The sequence below is a fragment of the Neovison vison genome, chromosome 11 (assembly GCF_020171115.1).
Source record: "Neovison vison isolate M4711 chromosome 11, ASM_NN_V1, whole genome shotgun sequence".
NCBI lineage: Eukaryota > Metazoa > Chordata > Mammalia > Carnivora > Mustelidae > Neogale > Neogale vison.
In genome coordinates, this window is record NC_058101.1 from 26,001,707 (window position 1) to 26,028,232 (window position 26,526).

At 37.7% G+C, this 26,526-nt stretch overlaps 1 protein-coding gene across 1 annotated transcript in view; it reads left to right on the plus strand.

Annotated features, from left to right (window-relative positions):
• The window catches only part of SCFD2 (sec1 family domain containing 2), a 446,538-nt gene that overhangs the window by 17,593 nt on the left and 402,419 nt on the right, over window positions 1-26,526 (plus strand). The window contains exon 2 of the mRNA XM_044267869.1: window positions 4,029-4,197. Coding sequence (XP_044123804.1) covers window positions 4,029-4,197 — 169 coding nt within the window. The remainder of the gene's footprint in view (window positions 1-4,028; window positions 4,198-26,526) is intronic.

Sequence of the window (26,526 nt, forward strand, 5' to 3'; positions counted from 1 at the left end):
GCTCCACTGCTTGTAAAAACTTGCAATAATCAGCTGCTGTAGTTTTCCCAGTCAGTGGATTTGGGAAGTGTTTCTTTTGGCAATCCCCTGCTCTGTGCTTTCTGTTTCTTCATCTCTCTCTCTGATCAAGGCTCCCTCCCCCCACAGCACCCACAATTCTTTTCTCCCCAGAATCACATTTTTGCAGCTCTTACCTTCTATGTTGTGGCTTCTTTTCTCCCTCTAGTCTGCAGTTTGTTCTCTCAGCATTCCAATATATTTTTTGGGTGTTTGGAATGTTTTGATATTTATCTAGCTATGTTTGAGGGACAAGGCACTCACAGGGTCCCCTACTGCTCTGCCATCTTAACCCATATCCCTTTTTTCCATATATGTATGTGTGTGTGTGTATGTGTATATATATATATATATATATGTATAGTTTTATTTTAATATCAGTAGAGTTGACATATGGTATTAATGAGGGCTTCTAAATTCTTGCTTCTCACTTTATTCTATGTGAGAAGAGGCAAGTGAAGATGTTGCCTGCCTTATGATAATGATACTAGCATATACATTCACATATGATCCACAAAGTAATGCAGAATTGGTACTTTTCTCATGCTGTTAGCTAAACAAGTTTAGCCCTTGAAGCAGTTGCCTTAGGATTTCAAATCTTGAGGTTCAGAGATATTTAGGTGTCATTTGACCAACTCTGAGTTTTTAACTTGTAAAATGGGACCACATTTATGGAAGTTATCTCAGATTACAGAAGGAACTAGTGGAAGGTGGGACCACTAGGACCCACATCTCCAATTTCTTTTTCTTACGCTCCCTTGGAAAAGATGGCTTTGGAAAATAAACCATTCTCTGACCATACTAAATTACATTGCTGTTGGCTAAAATAACAATTTTGGCTAACTTCTGATCTTAAACTTTTCAAATAATATTTAAAAATTTCTGTAATAAAGGAAAAATTAAGCTCTCTGGAAATCTAAATGTGATACAAATTTCAGCATTTTATCCATTTCATAAAAGAATCTGAAGCTACTGTTACATTGAGAGGCCCCAAATTCTTAGTCTATGTTTGAGTCATATAAATAGCAGTAATTAAATTTATAAAATAAATATTGAACCCTCAAAAGCCAGAGATGGGAGAAACTGTATTTAGAAGAGCAGGACACTTAGTTGAAAGCCCATATCTGCTTTATCTGTCGTTATCAAACATGTTAGATATACATACCCTTTTGACTAAATCTAAGAAGTTGAATGATTGTATTCATATAAATTTGGCATTTTGTTAATTCTCTGATATAATATTAGAAACAGTTCCTGATAGAAAGTTAATTATTTTTCCAATTAGATAAGGGTCATGTACTCCTTCTAGAAAATATTGAGAAATAATGAAGTTTGTGTAGAGTTTATATCAACCAAAATATCCTATTATCCAAAGATAAACCTTGTTAAAATGTTGGGATATTTGTGTATGTGTATGTATAACATATTTTTTATTCTTATTACAATAAGAATATATGTACATCATAGGGTGTTTAGAGACTATAATAATTAGAAGAAAGTGAAAATCACAATATGAAAACTGCTTCAATAAATATACCATGATTCGAAAAAAATTTTTGCCCTACCTTTGAACTTTTAAGATATTAGTATATAATATTTTAAGGATATGAATGATACTTTGGTTCTTCAGAAATAACTATGAGGTTTAAGCCATAATAAAAAATAAGTATGCTATGTTTTGACTTCTTGGGAGAGTTTCAGGAGGACTGGATTAGTCAACAGTTCGTAGAGGGTTTAATGAACTCAAACTTAGGAAGGACCCGTCCCTGACTTTGGCATAGGGTGAGGAGTGAAAAGCAGCAAGACTTTAGGAGCTAAATAAGTTAGGGAAGAATGGTAGCATTTATAGACCACTTGTGTGTACCACGTGTCAAAAAATAGCAGTCAAAAACTAAGAATAACTTGAAGCAGCTATTCTTTGGGCACCAAGTTCAAAGAAACATTATTTTAGTGATGAGTGGATATTTATGAAATTTTTTAGTGAGTTATAAGGGAACTGGTGGAGAGAGAAATTCATGATGCTATGAGGTAATCCCGGTATCTCCATTCCAGGCTGAAGAGTATAATTCACTTAGGGACTTCTGACCCCTGTTTGGATGTCAGGACACTTAGAGTCACTAGGCTTTTCATTCAGCAAGTATTTAAAGAGCAGCTCATAAGTCTGAGTGCTGAGGAGACAACCATAAACCATACATAGCAGAAATAAGATGTGGTTCCTTCCAAGCCTAACAAATGAATGATTGACTAGTGGTACATGAACTCTTTCATCTTCACCATAGGAAGTAATCTTAAAGATTTTATTTATTTATTTGACAGAGAGAAACACAGTGAGAGAGGGAACACAGGGGGAGTGGGAGAGGGAGAAGCACACTTCCCACTGAGCAGGGAGCTCAATGCGGGGCGTGATCCCGGGACTCTGGGATCAGGACCTGAGCTGAAGGTAGACGCTTAATGACTGAGCCACCCAGATGCCCCTAGAAGTCATCTTAGTGCACTCATGTTGTCTCTGTCTTTTTTTTTGGTAATTAATTTTTAAAGATTTCATTTATTTATTTTTGTGTGTGAGAGAGACTGAGCACAAGGAGAGGGATGGGCAATGGGGGAGAGCAGAGCTAGAGAAGAAGACTTTCGACTGAGCAGGGAGCCTGATGTGGGACTCGATTTCAGGACCCTGGGATCATGACCTGAACTGAAGGCAGGCACTTAACCGACTGAGCCATCCAGGTGCCCTTGTTGGCTCTGTCTTAAGTCACTTTAATAGGTCTGATTTTTGTTGTTGTTTATAGTGTGGTTTTGGCAGTTTCTGCCTTTTGAGTTTGAATTCTTGCTCTGTAACTTACAAAGTTATCTAATACTGAGCAAGTTACTTAAACTGAATCATCTATTCTATAAATGAGCATAATAATACCCATCTATTAGAGTTGTTGTAAGAATTAAATGGATAATAAATATGCAGTATGAAACTTAATACCTGCTTCATCACAGGCTTTCAGTGTTAGCTCCGGTGATGAAGATCATGGTGGTGGCGACAATGATTCCTTGGAGTCTGATTTGGTGTTTTGTCCCTAGTTCTGTCCAATTAATGTGACATGGCAAAAACAACAGAGATAGAGATAGACATCAGGAAACAAAAGGTTGATTGATTTGGAGTGGGTGGGATCAAAACAAGATGTGCCAAGTCCCACCCATTGTTTGAAGGAGGTCTCCTGAGCAATGTTGTTTTTTGGAAAGATAACTTGGTTTCATGGAAAAAATATTACACAATGTCATAAGTCTTGAATTTCAGCTTGAGGTTCTAAGTCATTTGTTATTAGAAGAGTTAATACATCTGAAGTACCTAAAACAGTGCCTGGTACACAGAAAGCACTCTAAATGTTTCTGTCATTCATTCATTTAGTTTACCAATAATCTAAAAAATATTTAGTGAGAGCCTGCTAGCTGCCAAGTTGCCTGCTAGACATGCTGGGTTCAGGGTGAACTAGATAAACAGTTGCCATTTTGAAGATAGGTTTCTAGCAGAGGGAAGGTCTGCTATTATCGGTCAAGTCTCTAAGCCCTTCTGGGCCTTAATGTCTTCATCAGTAAAATAAAGTTTGGCTATCAAATCTTATAACAATATCTTCCAATGACACTATTTTCCTGGCTGAATATATGCTGATTACATATTTATTTATTTAATGTTTATTGATACCTACCATATGTAGACCCTGTGCTAGGTGCTAGGAATATAGTAGTAACCAGAGCATAGAGCAGACACAGCATCTGCCCTCATGGAACATTAAGTCCAGCACACAAGGCACAGGTTGATTGGTTAGTGTTACAGAGGGGAAAGTGCTAGGCTTATGTTATTGATTTATGTGACAGAAACAAAATATATATATTACTCTTGATAGAAGGTCCATTATAAAACATTAATCCAGATTTTTACCCTCCCATTTTGTGAGTTTATATTGTCTTGTCTGCTTAAACAGGAGCCGCTGGACATCATGGAGACAACTTGGTAGAGAAGATCATCTCAGTTCTGCCCCAACTTCCAGGCCACACCAACGATGTGATGGTTAACATGGTGGAGCTTACGGCACTCCAGAATGAGGAGAAAAATCAGAGTATGGTTGCACCAGGCTGTCTTGCACAATCCAAGTAAGATATACAGGTTTTTTCCTTCTCTCGTCCTTCTCCCTCTTCCCTTTTCTATTTCCCTGAGGCCAACTGTTTCTGTAGGAGGGAAACAATGACGAGTTGGCATGGTTGAAAAATTCACAGGGGATGACATTTAGAAAAACGCATTTTTCCCCCCAACTTTGAAATAACCCATACCGATTAAACCACAATAAAGCAAAAAGTATGGAATTGTCATTTATAGAGATACCATTTAGATGTAATATTAGTTTGTTCTGAGAATCAGTTAGGTGAGTCAGTTTATACATCTCCATTTCTCAGATGGTTTCACATGGAATTGAATCCAGGCTTACTCAATTTTTTTCCCAGTGGGCTTTTTCACACAAAGCTCTGAACCAGCGCCATCTTTTTACATGTAAAGGATATGCTCTGGGACATCAAGGAGAGGAATTTTTATTTCTGTGGGTATTTTTCACATGCTTAGAGAAATCAGAAAAAGAAGATGGATTACTTCATGTTATGCAGAGTTTCAAAAATAGAAGAACATTTCTCCAGAAACATGGCAATAAAAAGCTTACAATAGTCACCTCCTCTATTCTGTCCTTCATCAATAATTCTTATGAGAAAAAAAAAATATTAGAAGGTGAAAAAGTATCTGAGATCTGTTTCCCTTATCTCTCTGTTTAAACAAAACAGGATATTTTGCATTATAGTTTCAAATCTTAAAAGTAGCAAATACATTAGGAATTTCCTATCATATCTGGAATTAGTTTTCAGCTCTTAAATTTTTCAGCTTTTTAAAAAAATTTATTTATTTTTAAAATTTTTTAGGTAGTTCTTAACTACCTGGGGTGCCTGGGGTGTATGGGCCAGTGTGGGATAAAAATGGAAAGTTCTGCACCCTGTCTTTTTTGTAGACTTATGTACACAAGAAAAGCACAGGCCATGGGCTCACTTTGGTAGTCCATATACTAAAACATAGGCCTATAGGCTTGAAGCTATACAAACCCAGAAGCAATTGTGATTGGAGATGTTTGTAGCTGTTCAGAGGGCCAGTCATGTTACTTATCAAGGACTTAACTATGAGCCTTCTTTGGACTAAGTAATATGAAGGACATAAAATAATAGAAAGTATCATTTTTGCCTTCAGGGACTACTTTTCTTATTGGGTAGTCCTTTTTACACACCAGTTCAATCAAAACACAATAGAAATTACATAAAGTCAGGACCCAGGTGTCTGTTACAGATTATATCCTACAGGATCAGGTCCACAGGGTCTTTGTAGATCAATGTGGGCCTTGTGGAAGTGGTGATGCTTGACTTAATTATGTCTTGAAGAATTCAGAGAAAGAGAAGGGCTAACGAGAGCATAGGTATGGAAACAAGAATGGTCAGGGCCAGATGGGATGGAGTGTGAGGAAGAAAGACCACCTCACCAGATCCCCAGTGTCATCAGCAGTAATGTTTTTCAGGACTAACTGGTACTAAGTGCATTTCCAGGCATTTTACATTTGGGAAGTCATTTAAATTTTATGATAACCTAATGAGGTAAGTGTTGTTTTCCCCCCATTTTACCAGTAAGGAAACTGAGGCAAAGAGACCTTAAGTAATATAGTTAGCAGGAGGTGGGTCTAGAATTTGAGCCCAGAATGTTTGGCTTCAGAGCTACGCTCTTAAACTTCTATGCTATCTCCGTAGGGCCGAGAGAGGAGCTAGGCTCATGAATAGATTTAAAGAGACAGTGAGAGACAAAAATGAAGTTACTTGATGATTTAATTTTGAGAGTCCTATTCACTCAACATAATAGTTACACTGGCAATACAGATCAATTTTGGCTAATTTCAGCAAAAATAGGAGTTTATTAAAGAGATTGGATAGCTGACACAATCAAAGGAAGAACTTTTTTTTTCTTTTAAAGGAAGGACTCTTAATCAGATTTTGGAAAGGTCAACGCAGTTCCAGGGTCTAGAATTTAGGAAAAACCTCTTTAAGGCCTTGACATCAGAGAGACTGAATTTTAACTCTTTTTGGTCATGAGGCATTCTGTTTAAGCTTCAGATTCTAAGGGAAAATGTGAGATTGGCCTCACTTAGGCTTTGTGCCCACACTCTGCCCAGTGATGACGGGGAGCAGTTCATACTGGTTGAGAATTGTGCCAGGATTGTATGGCCTGGTGAAGGGGTAGCTCTTCAAATGAAAATGGAAACATTTATCCAAAGAAGGGGAAAGGCTGCTGAGCAGGCGGAAGCAGCAGATGCCCTTTAATAATAATAGTGCAGGCTTATATAGGATTTACTGTGTAACAGGCATTGTTCTCATCACTTTATATATTGTGACTGATTTAATTCCCACAACCTCTCTGTGAGGTGGGTTCTATTACCATCCCCTTTTATAGATGAAGAAGGAGATTGAATGACATGCCTAAGATGGCACATACAGTCAGAAGTGGTGGGACCTGTATTTGAACCCCAGTAGTTTATCTCTAAAGTCAGTGCTTACCATTACTCTATGCTGACTCCTCAGAAGCCTAAGAAAATTACAAAAAAACAAGTGAGCACCCCAGAGAAGTTTGCAAGAAGAGAGAAGATTTGAATCCAGTGTTAATGAGTGGGACCAAGAAAATTCTGACAAGTGTAGTAGGACAAATGTAAAGAATCTCTTAGGTCTACGAGTTGTATTGTGATTATGATCAATTTATTTAATTTTGATTCCCCAGCATTCATTCTACCCCAAGCTTAGTCTAAGGCTTGAACCAAACCAGCCTTAGAATCCCATTTCCCTTGTCAGTTATGGCTTTAGAAATGGGGAGGTGATAAGAGAAAAAGTCTTCCTAGGGCTTCTTGATCAGGTTTCTTTGCTTCTGAAAAGAGACTCAAGAAAGATACGTGCTCTCCCCTCTTCCTGCCCTAAACCTCCTCCAATTCTCAGGACTCTAAGTCCTGAAAGTGCTGAGGGATTCTGCTTACAGCCTGAAGTTGAAGCTGACACTTGGAAGGTGGCATGGCCACAGGCGTCACAGAGGAGAGCAGTGATGGGATACTGTGCCTGGCCCCCATAGGTAGGAGAGTATGCTTCCTTATTGTTTAAGCCAAATCGAGTTTCTGTTTTCTATTACTCGCAACCAAAGTCTTCCTAACTGATACATTTTCTGTACCTCATTATTTCATCTATAAAATGAGGGTATTGGCCTCATTTAAAAACTAAGAGCCCTCTAAGGCTCTTGGTTTTTAAAATAAAAAAAATTCATATATTAATTAACCCCCCCAGTCTTTATTTCCATTGGGTGCCTTTTCCTCTCATTTGATTCTGAATGAGTATTATCGTAAAATATGAGTTTTGAGAACCATCCAAGTAAAAGGGCACGGTCATAAATGTCAAAGGCAAGGAAGAGTTCTAGAAGGATCTGAATAAAGAAAACTTTCATGGGAGCAGATTTGGTGAAGTAGAAGGACTAGGAGTCAGTCTGCAGAAGGTAGAGAGAGAGGTAGTGAGAAAGTGACAAAGGTTTAAAGCAATAAAGAGAAAAATTAGGTAGTTTCTTGACAATTGCTTGGAATACTGAGAGAATTGTACCGATCAATTTCAATTCCAAAAGAGGAATTGAAATGAATTACAGCTTTTGTAGTATAAACGCTAATCCCATCAAGATAATCACAACCATTACTACCTCCTACACCACCCCCCCAAAACTTCTCAGGGAACCGAGCATGAGGATAAAAAAATTAGTGCTAAAATGAAAACAGATGGGTGCTTGGCAATAAACAATCTGCCTACAATGGGATAATCTTTAGAAAGCAGATCTCTAACTATGATATAATCCTTGATAATCAAAATTTACTAATATAATTTTTATAAAAGGCTGTGTGTAATCCTAGCGATTAAAGTTACTGCCAATGCAAATGAGAAATTGATAACTTTAAATGAATTATATGACTTGGCTTTCCAGTCCTTGTCCATTGGTCCCTGGATTACATGGAGTCTTTTGTTCAAGAAGGAGGCAGAATCCTTTCTGTTCTTACGTGTTCCTTCTGTTGAAATTGGTTTCTATTCTCTGCCCTAACTCTACTCTGTCTGACCTGTTACTCTTTCAGTTCCTCAAGTAGCGATCAGGTGATCGCCCAGGTGCATTTGCTACTTCCGGCTTGCTGCCCCTGACATGGGCAAACCCATGACCCACGTCGCTGCTGGTTCTGCCTGGTCCATTATCCACTTCTCCCAAAGCTCCCCATATGCCTTCAGGTCTTTCTTCCATCTTAGCACCTCTAGCATTTCACATTTCCCTTCTCTGTTCTACTGTTTTGCTCCTTAGCACTGTCTAATATACTTATCTATGTTGTATTTTTTAAAAAATATTTTATTTATCGTCTTCCCATTTTTTGATATGTTTGCCTGTTTCGTGTGGGTTGAGTTTGAGGAGTTCATTATAGATCCTGGATATCAACCTTTTGTCTGTACTGTCATTTGCAAATATCTTCTCCCATTCCGTGGGTTGCCTCTTTGTTTTTTTTGACTGTTTCCTTTGCTGTGCAGAAGCTTTTGATTTTGATGAAGTCCCAGAAGTTTATTTTCGCTTTTGTTTCCTTTGCCTTTGGAGACATATCTTGAAAGAAGTTGCTGTGGCTGATCGAAGAGATTACTGCCTATGTTCTCCTCTAGGATTCTGATGGATTCCTGTCTCACGTTGAGGTCTTTTATCCATTTTGAGTTGATCTTTGTGTATGGTGTAAGAGAATGGTCGAGTTTCATTCTTCTACATATAGCTGTCCAGTTTTCCCAGCACCATTCGTTGAAGAGACTGTCTTTTTTCCACTGTATATTTTTTCCTGTTCTGTCGAAGATTAATTGACCATAGAGTTGAGGGTCCATATCTGGGCTCTGTACTCTGTTCCACTGGTCTATGTGTCTGTTTTTATGCCAGTACCATGCTGTCTTGGTGATCACAGCTTTGTAGTAAAGCTTGAAATCAGGTAAGGTGATGCCGCCAGCTTTATTTTTGTTTTTCAACATTTCCTTAGCGATTCGGGGTCTCTTCTCATTCCAAACAAATTTTTAGATTATTTGCTCCAGCTCTTTGAAGAATGCCGGTGGAATTTTGATCGGAATGGCATTAAAAGTATATATTGCTCTAGGCAGTATAGACATTTTAACAATGTTTATTCTTCCGATCCGAGAGCATGGAATGGTCTTCCATCTTTTTGTGTCTTCTTCAATTTCTTTCATGAGTGTTCTGTAGTTCCTCCAGTACAGATCCTTTACCTCTTTGGTTAGGTTTATTCCCAGGTATCTTATGGTTCTTGGTGCTATAGTAAATGGAATCGATTCTCTAATTTCCCTTTCTGTATTTTCATTGTTAGAGTATAAGAAAGCCACTGATTTCTGCACATTGACTTTGTGTCCTGCCACGTTGCTGAATTGCTGTATGAGTTCTAGTAGTTTGGGGGTGGAGTCTTTTGGGTTTTCCATATAAAGAATCATGTCATCTGCGAAGAAAGAGAGTTTGGCTTCTTCATTACCAATTTGGATACCTTTTATTTCTCTTTGTTGTCTGATTGCTATTGCTAGGACTTCTAATACTATGTTGAAAAAGAGTGGTGAAAGTGGGCATCCTTGTCTTGTTCCTGATTTCAACGAGAAGGCTGCAAGCTTTTTCCCATTGAGGATGATATTTGCTGTGGGTCTTTCATAGATAGATTTGATGAGGTTCAGGAATGTTCCCTCTATCCCTATACTTTGAAGCGTTTTTAATCAGGAACGGATGCTGGATTTTGTCAAATGCTTTTTCTGCATCAATTGAGAGGACCATGTGGTTCTTCTCTCTTCTTATATTAATTTGTTGTATCACATTGATTGATTTGCGAATGTTGAACCATTCTTGTAGCCCAGGGATGAATCCCACCTGATCATGGTGGATAATCTTTTTAATGTGCTGTTGGATCCTGTTGGCTAGGATCTTGTTGAGAATCTTAGAATCCATATTCATCAGTGATATTGGTCTAAAAATATTTTATTTATTTGAGAGAGACAGATACAGTGAAAGGGAGCATGAACAGGAAGGAGGGGGAGAAGTAGACTCTGTGCTGAGAAGGGAGCCTGATGTGAGGCTCGATCCCAGGACCCTGAGATCATGACCTGAGCTGAAGGCAGATGCTTAACTTAAGCTGAGCCATCAGGTGCCCCTATGTTGTATTTTTGTGTCTTCCTTTCCTAGAGGGCTATAGAGAAACTCCCTGCTAGGAAGTTCCCTCAGAGGAAGAAGATTTTTGTCTGTTTTGTTCACTGTAATGTACCCAATGCCTAGAATAATTACCTGGCACTCAAAGGATATTTGTTGAAGTGATAAGGGCAGGATCCCTGTGTCGAATGAAGATGCTGAATTAAGAGAGTATGAAGCCAAACCTGAGCATAGGAGAGATTAGTTTGGAGATGTCTAGATTCTGATTATTGGATATATGAAATGCTCTCATTGTGTTAGCAAAACCTAGAAAAAGTGGCCAAGCAATACTTACTTGTGGGATTTCTTTCATGGATGTATTCTGCACACATGTAGAATAACCTATTACATTCAGTCATCACTAATTTGTAATTGCAAATCAGTTCTGTAAATTGTGTTATGCATGTGATGGAACTTCAAATATCTATTGAAATAGAATGAAGAATAAAGAAGTTGTTTGTATACTGATAAGTAGTGAGCTTGACGTATTTCAAATGAAAAAAGTGAGGTATAACATGCCTATTTGTACAAAAGGGTGAAATATACATATTTGCTTCTAAATGCACTGGAAAAAAATATATAAATGGAAAAATGTATAAGAAACTGGTGATGTTGGCTTCCTCTGTAGAGGAATGCTGCGGTCTGGGGGCACACTGAGAAGTTGGTGAAATGAGTAAAGACAGAGGGAGGAGCCACATATCCTACTCCATATACCAGTTTCTGTGCTTTGAATTTTCAGTCCTGCGAATGTATTTTTTTATTAAAAATAGAAACTAGATTTAAATAAAACCACTATTTCCTTCTTTTTTTTCCCAATTTATTTATTTTCAGAAAAACAGTATTCATTATTTTTTCACCACACCCAGTGCTCCATGCAAGCCGTGCCCTCTATAATACCCACCACCTGGTCCCCCAACCTCCCACCCCCCCCCCGCCACTTCAAACCCCTCAGACTGTTTTTCAGAGTCCATAGTCTCTCATGGTTCACCTCCCCTTCCAATTTACCCAAATTCCCTACTCCTCTCTAACACCCCTTGTCCTCCATGCTATTTGTTATGCTCCACAAATAAGTGAAACCATATGATAATTATCATATGGTTCCACTATTTCCTTCTTAAGCTAACTTAAGATGGGATTCTATGCTTCAAGGAAGGAAAGTAGCTGTCTTTTATTTTGGAACCTCTGCAATGCTTAACTTCTTAAAATGCCAAAACCTGGGGCGCCTGGGTGGTTCAGTTAACTGCCTTCGGCTCAGGTTGTGATCCCAGGGTACTGAGATGGAGCACTGCCTTCTCTCTCTCCCTCTGCCTGCCGCTCTCCCTGCTTGTGCTAGCTTTCTCTATCAAATAAATAAATAAAATCTTTAAAACAAAAAAGCCAAAATGCAGCACTGTAAGTATTTGTTACATGTTCTGTCTTCCCTACTATATTATAAATTCCTTGAAGGCAGTAACTGTGCCTGGAACTCCTAAGAGGTGTTAATAAATTGAATAAAAAAATGAATAAATGATTAAGTCTTGATAATAGATTGAGACCATGTTTAAAAATGATTATGTCAATCCATGAGAAGCCTTGTCTACTTCACTTTAGCTTATCTACTTCACTTTACTTAAGTAGCTGTCTAGCATTGCTACTTGGGATCTATCTAATCTATCTTATTTCTTCCTTTAAGTTTCTTCTTTGTACTTCAAGTTTACCTCATTGTCTAGGTGAGTAAGAAGAAGGAAGGTAACACTGAGTGCCTGAATTTTGTTAGGCATTATGCTAGGTATTTTAAAATATGTTATTTCACTTAATTATTTAACAAAACTTAAACTAAGTGAATTTTAAAGAGCTATTTTCTAAGAGGGAGAGGGGCAGAGGGAGAGGGTGTGTGAGAAAGAATCTTAAGGTGCTTCCACATCCCGCACAAAACCTGATGCGGGGCTCGATCTTACAACCCCATGATCATTAGATTATGACGTGAGCTGAAATCAGGACCTGGACTCATTTTTTTTTTTTAAGATTTTGTTTACTTATTTATTTAACAGACAGAGATCACAAGTAGGCAGAGAGGCAGGCAGAGAGAGAAGGGGGAAGCAGGCTCCATGCTGAGCAGAGAGCCCAATGTGGGGCTCCATCCCAGGAACCTGGGATCATGACCTGAGCTGAAGGCAGAGAGGCCCAACCCACTGAGCCACCCAGGTGCCCCAGGAGCTGGACTCTTAACCAATTAAGCCCCCCAGGCACCAGCTAAAAAACTATTGATTTTATTAATGGATTCATGAATCAGGCAGCATTCTTTCTAGCAAGTGGAGGGGAGCTCCAAAGGGCTATAGAAAAGGAAAGGTTTTGGGGCGCCTGGGTGGCTCAGTGGGTTAAGCCGCTGCCTTCGGCTCAGGTCATGATCTCAGGGTCCTGGGATCGAGTCCCACATCGGGCTCTCTGCTGTGCAGGGAGCCTGCTTCCTCCTCTCTCTCTCTGCCTGCCTCTCTGCCTACTTGTAATCTCTCTCTGTCAAATAAATAAATAAAATCTTTAAAAAAAAAAAAAGGAAAAGAAAAGGAAAGGTTTTAAAAGGTAGAGAGGGAGTGGTAAAAAGGAAATTATTAGCAAAGAATCCATTGTTTTAGGCAAGGTTACTCTCCTAAGGGGAACAGAAGGGGTCTTCCAGTATTTCCTAGTGCTCACTAGGAAATTTTCATGTTGACTGATTAAAGGTTACATTTCTGAGGGGCTGGAACTGCAATTAAGTTCCATATTAAGTCTTGATTTACCTATTTAAGGCCTTAACCTAAGTGATGCCATTTTGGGCCTGTAGTTTTTAACAGTCCTAAAAGCAGCTCTAAAAGCACAAGGTGAATATTATTCTTTTCTTTATTTCAGTAGAAGTTTTGAGAAAGAGACTTAAGTAATTTGCCCTAAGCCAAACTGTCCCTAAGTGATCGAATTAGGTCATTTAACAAAATTATTTTTTAATTCTAGGGCACATTTCTTTTCCACTGTATCATGACTCTGATAGATGCTTACTTGAATAAATGTATAAATAAATCATAAATTCAGAAACATTGGGTATCCTAGTTTATGAAAAGCAATACTTTAAATCCAGTTTTCTTGTTAGTTTTTATTTGGGAGGTGGGGGTGTTTTTTTCCTATACTATTTAGCAATGAAATAAATGGAGTAGATCTTATGGAAAAGAGATAAATGCCACAGTGGTTTCAACCTAAACAATGATGAGCCAATTTGTTGTTAACTTTCACAAAGTTGGGTAATGTGATAGTGGTTTTTATCAAAGTCATTAACTAGACCCTTGAAGTCAAACATTGTTAAATCACCTCTTACTAGACATACATTTTTCTACCCTTTCCTTGGTTTCCAAGTAGCAATTACATATTACAATTAGAGACAACATTTTCAGAGGGCAAAAGGTAATTTTTCTTAGAGCCAGAGGTGGTAGTCTGATTTTAAATTTACCTGCAGATAGAATGACTGAACTTGTATGTGAACATTATGCAAAGTATATTTAATGTAGAGTTTGAGGTGGAAAGCCAGCACGCAAGAGGGTGTCACATAGCTATGCTATCACATAGCAGTTTGGGAATGACCTTGGCACAGGTACAGACTATGGGCATTTCCTCAGCTTGTACCAAAAAAAAAAAAAAAAAAATATTAAAAAAAAAGCAAACAGAACTATTTGGGATGTCTGGCTGGCTCAGTCCCTAGAGAATCTGACTTGATGTTAGTGTTGTGAATTCAAGCCCCACAATGGGCATGGAGTCTACTTTAAAAACAAAGAAATAGCCTACCCCCTCCCCCCCAAAAACAAAAGAAGCTATTCAAGTAAACATTGCAGATTGAGTAGGAGGAAGACCCACCTATTCTTAGCATACAGTATGCTATATTTAACTTTTTTGGGGAATTCTAAAGATCATCTGGTCTCAGTTATAGATTTAGAAAAAAGAATCAATGAATAGTTTGTGGATGATGGGGGTGAAATAAAGCAGGGTTCTTTTCTGAAAATGACGGGATAAATGTATCTTCTAAGAAATAAATAATAAGCCAGAGACAGTTAAGTTTTAGTTCTTGATAAAGAACTATGTTTGTTATATTTTTAGAATTCCTTTTTAATGTGTATAAGATTTGAAGGTAGAAATTCTTTTTCTATAATTGCTTACATATTGTAACTCTGTCATGGTATCTGTTAGCTAAGGAATGTACAAGCAATCCCCAGAATCTTTTCCATATTGAAAAATTTAAAGTGGCTTGTGGTCTCTGTGTTTTGAGAACACTGAACTCTGGGTCATTGTGGCTTTGGGATCCATAATTTATATGGAAACTATGGCTCCTTTAGAAAAAGCTAAGAATTCTCTGAAGGCAGCTGAAACCAAGAAGGAGGAATAGAAAGACTCATTATATTTGAGTGACAAGTTCCTGATTAGGTTGATGTTTACTGCCAAGCAAAAGTCAACAGGTCCAAACATCTAACTCCTCATGAGTTAGCCAACCACAGCCTTTATTAGGGCTTCTAAATCTTAGGTTATGTAGACTAGAGTGTATTCAGTAGCATGGCAGGACTTTCCCACACTTCTGGCTACAGCTTCTCTCCTCTATTGTGAGCTGGTGTTCTTGCACAAGGGCCCCTTTCTTTTCTTTTTCTTTTGCCTTCTGAGAACCAGGTCACACTGGGATTGTGACTGGTGGTAGGGTGGCTGGGATCAATAGGGTAGGGGTAGTTGCCCTTCTTCCAGGAAAAAGAAAATAAGAATGGGATGGTTTTAGCAATAAAGAAGGCATTTTGGGGGTCCAAGTTAGGAGAGGTCTGAAATCCAGGAAGCTCATTTGGGTGAAAATTCAGGAAGTTCATCGTGGATGAAAATATGGAAGTGAACCCTCCAAGCATGTTAATGTATGTTGTAATTTACTTATTCATGAACAAGTGAATATTCAATATTCATGAATAAATATGAATATTCATGAATATTTATTCATCACCTATTGTATGACAGGCACTTGATGAAGACAAGATCTCTGCCATCATGGAGTTTTTTTCTAATGCGGGAAAGAGAACAAACGGATACATAAGTGGATATAGTGTAGCCAGGGATAACTGCTGTGAAGCAAATAAAGCAATGTAAGAAAATCAAGAGTGACTAAGGATCTGGGGTGGTTAGCAGGTATACGGAGGGGATAGAAAAGGTCTTTTAAACAGAGACTTCGGGGAAGTAAATTATAAGCCTTGTGGATATCTGGGTCTAGAGCATTCCATCCTAAGGAAAGGACTACTTGTTCAAAAATAACTTTTGATGTTAATTTCTTCCCACAATAGCTAATTTTTTCCTGTACTTATGTTCCATCTGCATATTCTCTCTTTTTTTTGACAAGTAACCAAGTACTCTATTTTCCTCTCTATATTTCTATATAGCCTATCATAGTACATATACTAGTATAATTAATTCAAATATATACTTCTTTTTTCTTTTCAGGTTTTTACTTAAATTCCAGTTAGCTGGGACACTGGGTGGCTCAGTTAGTTAAGCATCTGCCTTTGGCTCATGATCCCGGGGTCTGGGGATCGAGTCCCACATTGGACTCCTTGCTCCATGGGGAGCCTGGTTCTCTCCCTCTGCCTGCTGTTCCCCCTGCTTATGCTTTCTCAGTCTCCCTGCTAGACAATTGAAGAAATAAAGTCTTAAGAAAATAAATTCCAATTTATTACCATACAGCATAATATTAATTTCAGGTGTAGAATTTAGTGATTCACCACTTACATAAACCACCCAGAGCTCATCACAATAACTTCTCTCCTTACAATCCATCACCTATATAACCCATCCCCCAATCTCCCCTCTAGCAACCCTGTTTGTTCTCTATAGTTAAAAGTCTGTTTCTTCAGTTGTCTCTCTCTCTTTCTCTTCCCCCCCTATATTAATTTGTTTTGTTTCTTAAATTCCACATGAATGAAATAATACGGTATCTGTTTTTCTCTGACTAAGTTATTTCGCTTAGCATAATACTCTCTAGCTCCATCCACGTCATTGCAAATGGTGAGATCTTGTTCTTTTTTATGGCTGAGTAATACTCCATTGTGTGTGACTGTGTGTGTGTGTATCTTCACATCTTCTTTATCCATTTATCAGTTCATCAGTTGATGGATATTTGGGCTCTTATAATAATTGCTGTTGTAGATAATGCTGTTAAAACATCAGGGTGCAGGTATCCCTTTGAATTAGTGTTTTTGTATCCTTTGGGTAAATACCTAGTACAATTGCTGGATCATAGGGTAGCTCTATTTTTAACTTTTTGAGGAACCTCCATACTATTTTACAGAGTGGCTGCACCAGTTTGCTTTCCCACCAGTAGTGTAAGAGGGTTCCCCTTTCTTCACATTCTCGCCAACACCTGCTGTTTCTTGTGTTGTTAGTTTTACCCATTCTGACTGGTGTGAGGTGGTACCTCATTGTAGTTTTGATTTGTATTTCTGTGGTGATAAGTGATGTTGAACATATTTTCATTGTCTGTTATCAAACTGTATGTCTTTTTTGGAAAAATATCTGTTCATGTCTTTTGCCCATTTTTAAACTGGATTATTTGGTTTTTGGTTGTTGAATTTGATAAATTCTTTATATATTTAGGATTCTAACCCATTATCAGATAATGTCATTTGCAAATATGTTCTCCCATACTGTAGGTTACCTTTTAGTTTTGTTGATTATTTCTTTTACTATGCAGAAGTTTCTATCTTGATGAAGTCAATATGTCATTTGCAAATATCTTCTCCCATTCTGTAGGTTACCTTTTAGTTTTGTTGATTGTTTCTTTTACTATGCAGAAGTTTCTATCTTGATGAAGTCCCAGTAGTTCATTTTTGTTTTTGTTTCCCTTGTCTCAGGAGACATACCTAGTAAGAACTTAATATGGCAGATGTCAAAGAGGTTGCTGCTTGTGTTCTTCTCTAGGATCTTAATGGTTTCCTGTCTTACATTTAGGTCTTTGATCCATTTTGAATTTATTTTTGTATATGGTGTGAGAAAGTGGTCCAGTTTCATTCTTCTACACATGGCTGTCCAATTTTCCAACACCACTTGTTGAAGAGACTATCTTTTTTCCATTGCATATTCTTTCCTGTCTTATTGAAGATTATTTGACCATAGAGTTGTGGGTTTATTTCTGGATTCTCTGTTCTGTTCCATTGATCTGTGTGTCTGTTTTTAAGCCAGTACCATATTGTCTTGATCACTATAGCTTCCTAAAATAGTCCCCAGGTTTATTCTTTTTTAAGATTTCTTTGCCTATTCCGGGTCTTTTCTGGTTCCATGCAAATTTTAGGATTATTTATTCTAACTGAACAATGCTGAAAAATGCTGGTGGTGTTTTGATAGGGATTGCATTAAGTGTGTAGGTTGCGGCAGCTCTTTCTGCCCACTAGTCCTATCCATATGCTTTAATAAAACCACTTCTTGCACCAAAAAAATAAAGTGAAAGTGTAGATTGTTTTGAGTAGTATAGACATTTTATAAACATTTTAATCATATTTCTTCTTCCAATTCATGAGCATGGAATGTTTTTCCATTTCTTTGTGTCATCTTCACTTTCTTTCATTAGTGTTTTAGTTCTCAGAATACAGATCTTTTTTCTCTTTGGTTAGGTTTATTCCTAGGTATCTAATGGTTTTTGGTGCAATTATAAATGGAATTGCTCCCTTGATTTCTCTTTCTGCTTCTTCATTATTGGTGTTTAGAAATGTGACAGATTTCTCTGTTTATTTTGTATCCTATGACTTTTCTCAATTCATGTATCAATTCTAACAATTTTTTGGTGGATCGTTTTGGGTCTTCTATATAAAATATCATCTCATCTGCAAATAGTGGAAGTTTGACTTCTTCTTTGCTGATTTGGATGCCTTTTATTTCTTTTTTGTTGTCTGATTGGTGAGGCTAGGACTTCAGTACTATGTTAAATAATAGTGGTGAGAGTGGGCATCCCTATCTTGTTCCTGCCCATAGAGGAAAAGCTCTCAGTTTTTCCCCATTGAGGATGATAGTAGCTGTGTGTTTTTCATATATAGCCTTTATTATGTTGAGGTATGTTCTGTCTATCCCTATTTTGTTGAGAGTTTTTATTAAGAATGGATGTTGTATTTTGTCAAATGCTTTTTCTGCATCTATTGAAAGGATCACGTGGTGCTTATCCTTTGTTTTATTAATGTGATATGTCATGTTGATTGATTTGTGAATATTGAACCACCCTTGCAGCCCAGGAATTAATCTCCCTTGATTGTAGTGAATGATTTTTAAAAAATTATTGTTGGATTCAATTTGTTAGCAGTCTGTTGAATTTCTTTATTCATGTTCATCAAGGATATTGGCCTGTAATTCTCTTTTTTAGTGGAGTTTTTGTCTGGTTTTGTAATCAGGGTAATGCTGGCCTCATAGAATGAGTTTGGAAGCTTTCATTTCTATTTTTTGTAATAGTTTGAGAAGAATAGGTGTTAACTTTTCTTTAAATGTTTCATAGAATTCATCTGTGAAACCATCTGGCATTGGACATTTGTTCGTTGGGAGATTTTTGATTACTGATTCAATTTCTTTGCTGGTTATTGGTCTGTTCAAGTTTTCTATTTCTTCCTGTGTCAGTTTTTCAGTGGCTTATGTTTCTAGGAATTTATTCATTTCTTCCAGGTTGTCCAATTTGTTGGTATATATGCCTTGCATAATATTCACTTGCAAGAGTTTGTATTTTTATGGTGTTGGTTATTATTTCTCTTCTCTCATTTGTGACTTTATTTGTTTGGGTCTTTTATCTCTTGTTTTTGATAGGGGGAAGCATTTATTAATTTTATTATTTTTTTCAAAAAATAAACCAGTTCCTGGTTTCATGGATCTGTTCTGTTGTGTTTTTTAGTTTCTATATCATTTATTTCTGCTCTAATCTTTTTTTTTTAAAATTATTATTTATTTATTTATTTTCAGAAAAACAGTATTCATTATTTTTTCACCACACCCAGTGCTCCATGCAAGCCGTGCCCTCTATAATACCCACCACCTGGTACCCCAACCTCCCACCCCCCTGCCACTTCAAACCCCTCAGACTGTTTTTCAGAGTCCATAGTCTCTCATGGTTCACCTCCCCTTCCAATTTACCCAAATTCCCTACTCCTCTCTAACACCCCTTGTCCTCCATGCTATTTGTTATGCTCCACAAATAAGTGAAATCATATGATAATTGACTCTCTCTGCTTGACTTATTTCACTCAGCATAATCTCTTCCAGTCCCGTCCATATTGCTACAAAAGTTGGGTATTCATCCTTTCTGATGGAGGCATAATACTCCATAGTGTATATGGACCACATCTTCCTTATCCATTATTTCCTTTCTTCTGCTGGTTTTAAGCTTTGTTTGCTGTTCTTTTTCTAGCTCTTTTAGTTGTAAGGTTAAGTTGTTTGAGATTTTTCTCATTTCTTGAGGTAGGCCTGTATTGTTATGTACTTCCTTATTAGGGCTGCTTTTGCTGCATCCTAAAGGTTTTGGTCTGTTGTATTTTCATTTTCATATGTTTCCATGTTTGTGTTTTAATTTCTTCCTTGATTTCCTTGTCAACCCATTCATTCTTTGGTAGCATGTTGTTTAACCTCCATGAATTTGTGGTCTTTAGCAAATTTTTTTTTGTGTGTGGTTTACTTTGTTTCATAGCATTGTGATCAGAAAGTACATATACAAGTGAATTGGGGGAAACTGGAAGGGGAGATGAAGCATGAGAGACTGTGAACTCTGAGAAACAAACTGAGGGTTTTGGAGGGGAGGCGATGGGGGGATGGGTGAGCCTGGTGGTCGGTATTAAAGAGAGCACATATTGCATGGAGCTCTAGCTGTGGTGCATAAACAGTGAATCTTGGAACACTGAAAAAAACAAAATTAAGATGTTAAAAGAAAATAAAATCCTAATGAGACTGGAAAAAAAAAAAAGAAAGTATGTATGGTATGATGTCAATCTTTTTGTGCAAGTGGAGGCCTAATCTAGTATGTGATCTGTTCTGGAGAATGTCCCATGTGTGCCTAAAAAGAATGTGTATTCTGCTGCTTTAAGATGAAATGTTCTGTGTATATTTGTTAATTACACCTGGTCCAGTGTGTCATTCAAAGCCATTGTTTCCTTGTTGATCTTCTGTTTAGATGATCTGCCATTGCTGTAAGTGGATTATTAAAGTTCTCTACTATTATTGTGTTGTTATCAATGAATTTCTTTATATTTGTTATTTGTTTTTTTTTATGTATTTGGGTGTTGCCATGGTGGGAGCGTAAATATTACTATTGTTACATATTCTTGTTGTACAGTACCCTTTATTATGATATAATGTGCTTTTTCATCTCTTGTTTACAGTCTTTAGTTTAATATCTACTTTGTTGAGTTTAAGTATAGGTACTCTGGCTTTTGACATCCATTTGCCTGATAAATGTTTCTCTATCCCCTCTTTTTCACTATGCAGGTGTCTTTAGTCTAAAAGGGTCTCTTGTAGGCAGCATAAAGATGGGTCTTATTTTTTGTATCCATTCCGACACCCTATTGTCTTTTGATTGGAGTGTTAAGTCCATTTACATTCAGAATAATTATTATTATTATTATTTTTTAAAGATTTATTTTAATTTTTTTTTTTAAGATTTTATTTTATTTATTTGAGAGAGAGAGACAGTGAGAGAGAGCATGAGCGAGGAGAAGGTCAGAGGGAGAAGCAGACTCCCCATGGAGCTGGGAGCCTGATGTGGGACTCGATCCCGGGACTCCAGGATCACGCCCTGAGCCGGAGGCAGTCGTTTAACCAACTGCGCCACCCAGGCGTCCCATTCAGAATAATTATTGATAATATGTATTGAGTGCCATTTTATCATATGTATGTCATGGTTTCTGGAGATTTTCTCTGTTTCTTTCTATCCTTTGTTGCTTTTGGTCTTTATTTCCCACTCAAAAATTAGCCTTTAATATTTCCTGTAGGTCTGGTTTAATGGTCATAAACTCCTTTAGTTTTTGTTTGTCTGGAAAGTTCTTTATCTCTCCTCCTATTTTGTTTTTTTTTTTTTAAGATTTTATTTATTTGTCAGAGACAGAGGGAGAGGGAGCGAGCGAGCACAGGCAGACAGAGAGGCAGGCAGAAGCAGAGGGAGAAGCAGGCTCCCTGCCGAGCAAGGAGCCCGATGTGGGACTCGATCCCAGGACCCTGGGATCATGACCTTAGCCGAAGGCAGCTGCTTAACCAACTGAGCCACCCAGGCGTCCCTCTCCTCCTATTTTGAATGACAACCTTGCTGGATAGAGTATTCTTAGGTGCATATTTTTCCGTTCAGCACTGTTAAAATATCATGCCACTCTTTTCTGGCTTGCGAAGTTTCTGTTTTGCTACTAGTTTTGCCACTAGTCTTATGGGTCTTCCCTTGTAAATTAGGGACTTCTTTTGTCTTGCTGCTTTTAGGATTTGTTTTATCACCATATTTTGCAAATTTCATTACAATATGTCTTGGTGTTTGGCTGCTTTTGTTGATTTTGATGGTTGTTCTCTGTGTCTCCTGGATCTGGATGTTGGTTTTCTTCCCCAAATTAGGGAGGCTTTCAGCTATATATTTCCTCAATTTTCTGCCCCCTTTTCTCTCTCTTCTTCTTTTGGGACTCCTATGATACAAACGTTATTACATTTGATGGAGTCATTGGGTTCCCGAAGTCTATCTCGTGTCCTATAATTCTTTCTCTCTTTTTTTAGCTTCAGTATTTTCCACAATTCTGTCTTCTATATCATTTATTTATTCCTGTGCTTCTTTCATCCTTGTTGTCATTATATCAGTCTGTTTTGAATCTCAGTTATTGCATTTTTCAATTCTGTTTTTAAACTTTTATCTCTGTAGTAAAGGTCTTCCTGAGTCTTCCATGCTTTTCTCAAGTCCAATGAGTATCCTTATGATTGTTGTTTTAAATTTTCAAGCAGGCATATTCCTTATATCTGTTTCGATTAGATCTCTAGCTGTGACCTGATCTTTTTCTTTCATTTTGGATTAATTCCTCTGCCTTGGTGTTTTGTCTAAGTCTGTCTTCTGCTCTGTGTTAGAAAGGTTGTCATGTTTCCTGCTTCTAAGAATAATGGCTTTATTAAAAAAGAGATCTTCTTCTTATAAAGAAAGTCCGGGGCCTGGCACTTCTGGTAGTGTCTATGGTGTGTGCTGCTTGTTCTCTCCTGTTGTGTTTTGGCTGCTCTCTCCTTCAGACCAGCTGTCTGCAGAGGCTCTTCTTGCATGCAGTGGGCAGTGTTTGGACCTTGGCCAGAGTGTGGCAAGATTTACCTAGGTGTGCTCTGCTCTGCTTGTTAAGTGGGACCTGATTCTGCTTCCACTAGAGTAGAAGCCTTGTAGAACTGGTCAGAAGGTACGGTTGGGATAAGAGTTTCTGCTGGTCCTCTAGGGAATGGGCCTGCTGTGCTGGTTCTTAGGCACACTTGCCCAAGAAAAGCAGTACCAGCAGAGTGTGGGGATGGGGTGGAGTGGGACTTAGTGTGAGCAAGTTAGGCAACTAGTCTTGGCACAGTGCTGTTTACTGAAGTTAGTTTATGCTCCGGGGTGGGGGCAGGAAATTGTGTCAGCAGCTCCTTTTTCCCCAGAAAGGGGTCTCTGTGCTTGCTCCTCTCCGGGAAGTACTCCCAAAAGAGTGGATAATCTCTACCCTATGTGTCCCCCCAGGCATTTTTCACCATTTTTGCACTGTCTGTCTATAGGTCGCTTGCCTGCCTTCTCTCTAGGAGAAGCTCAGTGCCTTCTGGACTCTGTCTCAGCCAAGCCTGCTGACTTTTAAAACGCCGAACTTTAGGGACCTGGTATAGTAGGGAGCTGTGCTGGACTTCTGATGGAAGGTTTCAGTACACTAGGACTGATACAGATTTGACTGAGAAGGACAGTCATGCCAGAGTGCAGGGGTGTGGAACTTGGAGCAAGCAGGTTAGGGAGACAGTGTTGGGCCCGAGATGCCCTCAAGCAGGTATCTCTGTGCCTGTGCTGAGGGACAGGCAAGGGAAATGGTGCCCACCAGCTCTTTTGTCCCTGAAGAGGCATCTCTATGAAACCCACCTCTCACAGATGCTTTCCAAGAAAAGCAAACAGTCTCTCCCTGTGTGCTTTAGGTAATCCTCAGATGGTGCCATCTCTCCCCGGGTGGCTTGCATGCCTTCTCTCCAGGAGTAGGGGAGTATGCTCAGAGCTCTAATTGTGTTCCATGGAAAAGACTTGCCTATGGTCCTCCTACTGTGCCACCATCTTAGCTCCCCTCCCATCTGCATATCCTCTTAAAGATGATGTATGAAGTTCAGTTTATCAGGATTTCCTCTTATGGATTTTGCTTATGGTGTCAGGTTTAAGAGCTCTATCTAACATTAGATTCTGAAGATTATCTGATTTTTTTGTAAAAGTTTTATAATTTTATGTTTTACATTTAAGTCTATGATTACCTTTTTGGACATTCTTTACTCAAGTAAAATTAACATACTGTGTTATTTTAGTTTCAGATGTACAATATAATGATTCCAACAATTCTGTACATTACTTGGTACTCATTATGATAAGTATATTCTTAATTCCCTTCACTGACTTCACCCATCCCTCCACGTACTCCCCTTCAGTTACCTCCAGTTTGTTCTCTATATTTGAGTCTGGTTTTCTCTCTGTTTTTTTTTTGTTTGTTGATTTTGTTTTTTAAATTCCACATGTGAATGAAATCATGCAGTATTTGTCTTTCTCTTACTGACTTATTTCACCTAGCATTATAGTTTGTAAGTTCATCTATGTTGTTGCAAAGGGGAAGATTTATTCTTTCTTATGGCTGAGTAGTATTCTTTTTTTTTTAAATCCTTAAAATTTTTTTTTCTTTCCAAATTTTTACTTAAATTCCAGTTAGTTAATATACAGTGTATGTATTAGTTTTAGGTGTAGATTTTAGTGATTCAACACTTACGTAGAACACCCAGTGCTCATCACAAGTACCCTCCTTAATCCCCATAATCTATTTAACACCCACCTTCCTTCCAGGGACCCTTAGTTTGTTCTCTGTACTTAAGAGTCTGTTTCTTGGCTTGCCTCTCTCTCTCTCTCTCTTTTTTCTTTTTTTTAACCCCTGATGTTCATTTATTTTCTTCAATTCCACACATGAGTGAAATCATACTGTGTTTGTCTTTTTCTGACAATGCTTGGCATAATGCTCTCTAGCTCCATCCACATCATTGCAAATAGCAAGATTTCATTCTTTTCGATGGCTGAGTAATATTTCATTATATATATACACACCACATCTCCTTTATCCATCAGTAAACAGGCGTTGGGCTCTTCCATACCCTGGGGTATTATTGTAAATGCTGCTATAAACACTGGAGACAGGTTTTAAATAAATAATTTTCCTCTTTTAAAGGGTAAAAAACATTTTGCGAAGTTTTCTTTAATTGATGTCAGTTGAGTATCCACATGCAGTTATTTATCCAAAAGTGGGGGTAGAGCTCAGGAGTAGAGCATTTGATTGCAGAAGTGAATACAATACATGAGCATAGTTTCTTAGTCATTCCCAAAATTCTGACCAGTTAACTGACCAGAGTTAGAGGCCAGACTCTATTCTTGGCAAATACCAGGAGAAAAAAGACCCGGCTGAGTAATATTCTGTTGTACATATATACCACATCTTCTTATCCACTTACCTATTGATGGAAACTTGCTTCCATAACTTGATTACTATAATAATGCAGCAGTAAGCATAGGGGCACATGTGTCTTTTTGAATTAATGTTTCTATTTTATTTGGGTGAATACCCAGTATCAGAATTACTGGATCATATGGCAATCCTATTTTTAAATTTTGGAAGAGTGTCCATACTGTTTTCCCTAGTGGCTTCACCACTTGGCATTCCCACCAACAGTGCATGAGGTTTCCTGTTTCTCCACATCTTTGCCAATACTTGTTAATTTTTTGTGGCTTTGATTTTAGCCATTCTGACAGGTGTGAGGTGGTATCTCATTGTGGTTTTGATTTGCATTTCACTAATGATTAGTGATAAAGAGCATCTTCTCATGTGTCTATTGGCCCTCTGTATGTTTTCTTTGGGAAAATGTCTATTCATGTCCTCTGCCCATATTTCTATTATTTCTATGCTGTTGAGTTGTATAAATTCTTTATATATTTTGGATATTAATCCCTGACTAGATATGTCATTTGCAAGTATCTTCTATTTAATAGGTTGACTTTTCATTTTGTTGATGGCTTCCTTCACTATGTAAAAGCTTTTTATTTTGTTGTAGTTCCAATAGTTTAATTTTGCTTTTGTTTCCCTTGCCAAAGGAGACATATCTAGAAAAATGTTTCTTTGGCTGATGTCAAAGAGATTACTGCCTGTGGTTTCTTCCAGGAATTTTATTGTTTTAGGTCTTACATTTAGGTCTTTAATTCATTTTGAGTTTATTTTTGTATATGGTATAAGAAGGTGTTTTAGTTTTTTACTTTTGCATGTCACTGTCCAGTTTTCCCAACACCATTTGTTGAAGAGATTGTCTTTTTCCCATTGTATATACTTGCTTCCTTTGTTGTAGATTAATTGATCACAAGATTGTGGTTTACTTCTGGGTTCTCTATTTTGTTCTATTGATGTCTGTGTCTATTTTTATGCCATTACCATGCTGTTTTGATTATTACAACTTTGTAGTACATCTGGAAATCTGGGATTGTGATACTTCCAGTTTTGTTCATTTTTTTTCAAGATTGCTTTGGCTATTCAGGATCTTTTGTAATTTCATACACATTTTAGGATTATTTGTTCTAGCTGTGTGTAAAATGCTGTTGTTATTTTGATAGGGATTGCATTATATCTGTAGATTGCTTTGGGTAATGTGACATTTTAGTAATATTAATTCTCCTAAATCATGAACATAGAGTATCTTTCCATTTGTTTGTGTTTTCAATTTCTTTAATCAGTGTTTTTCTATAAACAAATTTATTTAATAGCAATAATATTATTATTTTAAGTAAGTTCTGTGCCCACTGTGGGGCTCGAACTTATAACCTTGAGATCAAGAGTTGCATCCTCTACTGACTGAGCCAGCCAGGTACCCTTCATCAGTGTTTTATAGTTTTGAGGGTACAGGTTTTTCACCTCCTT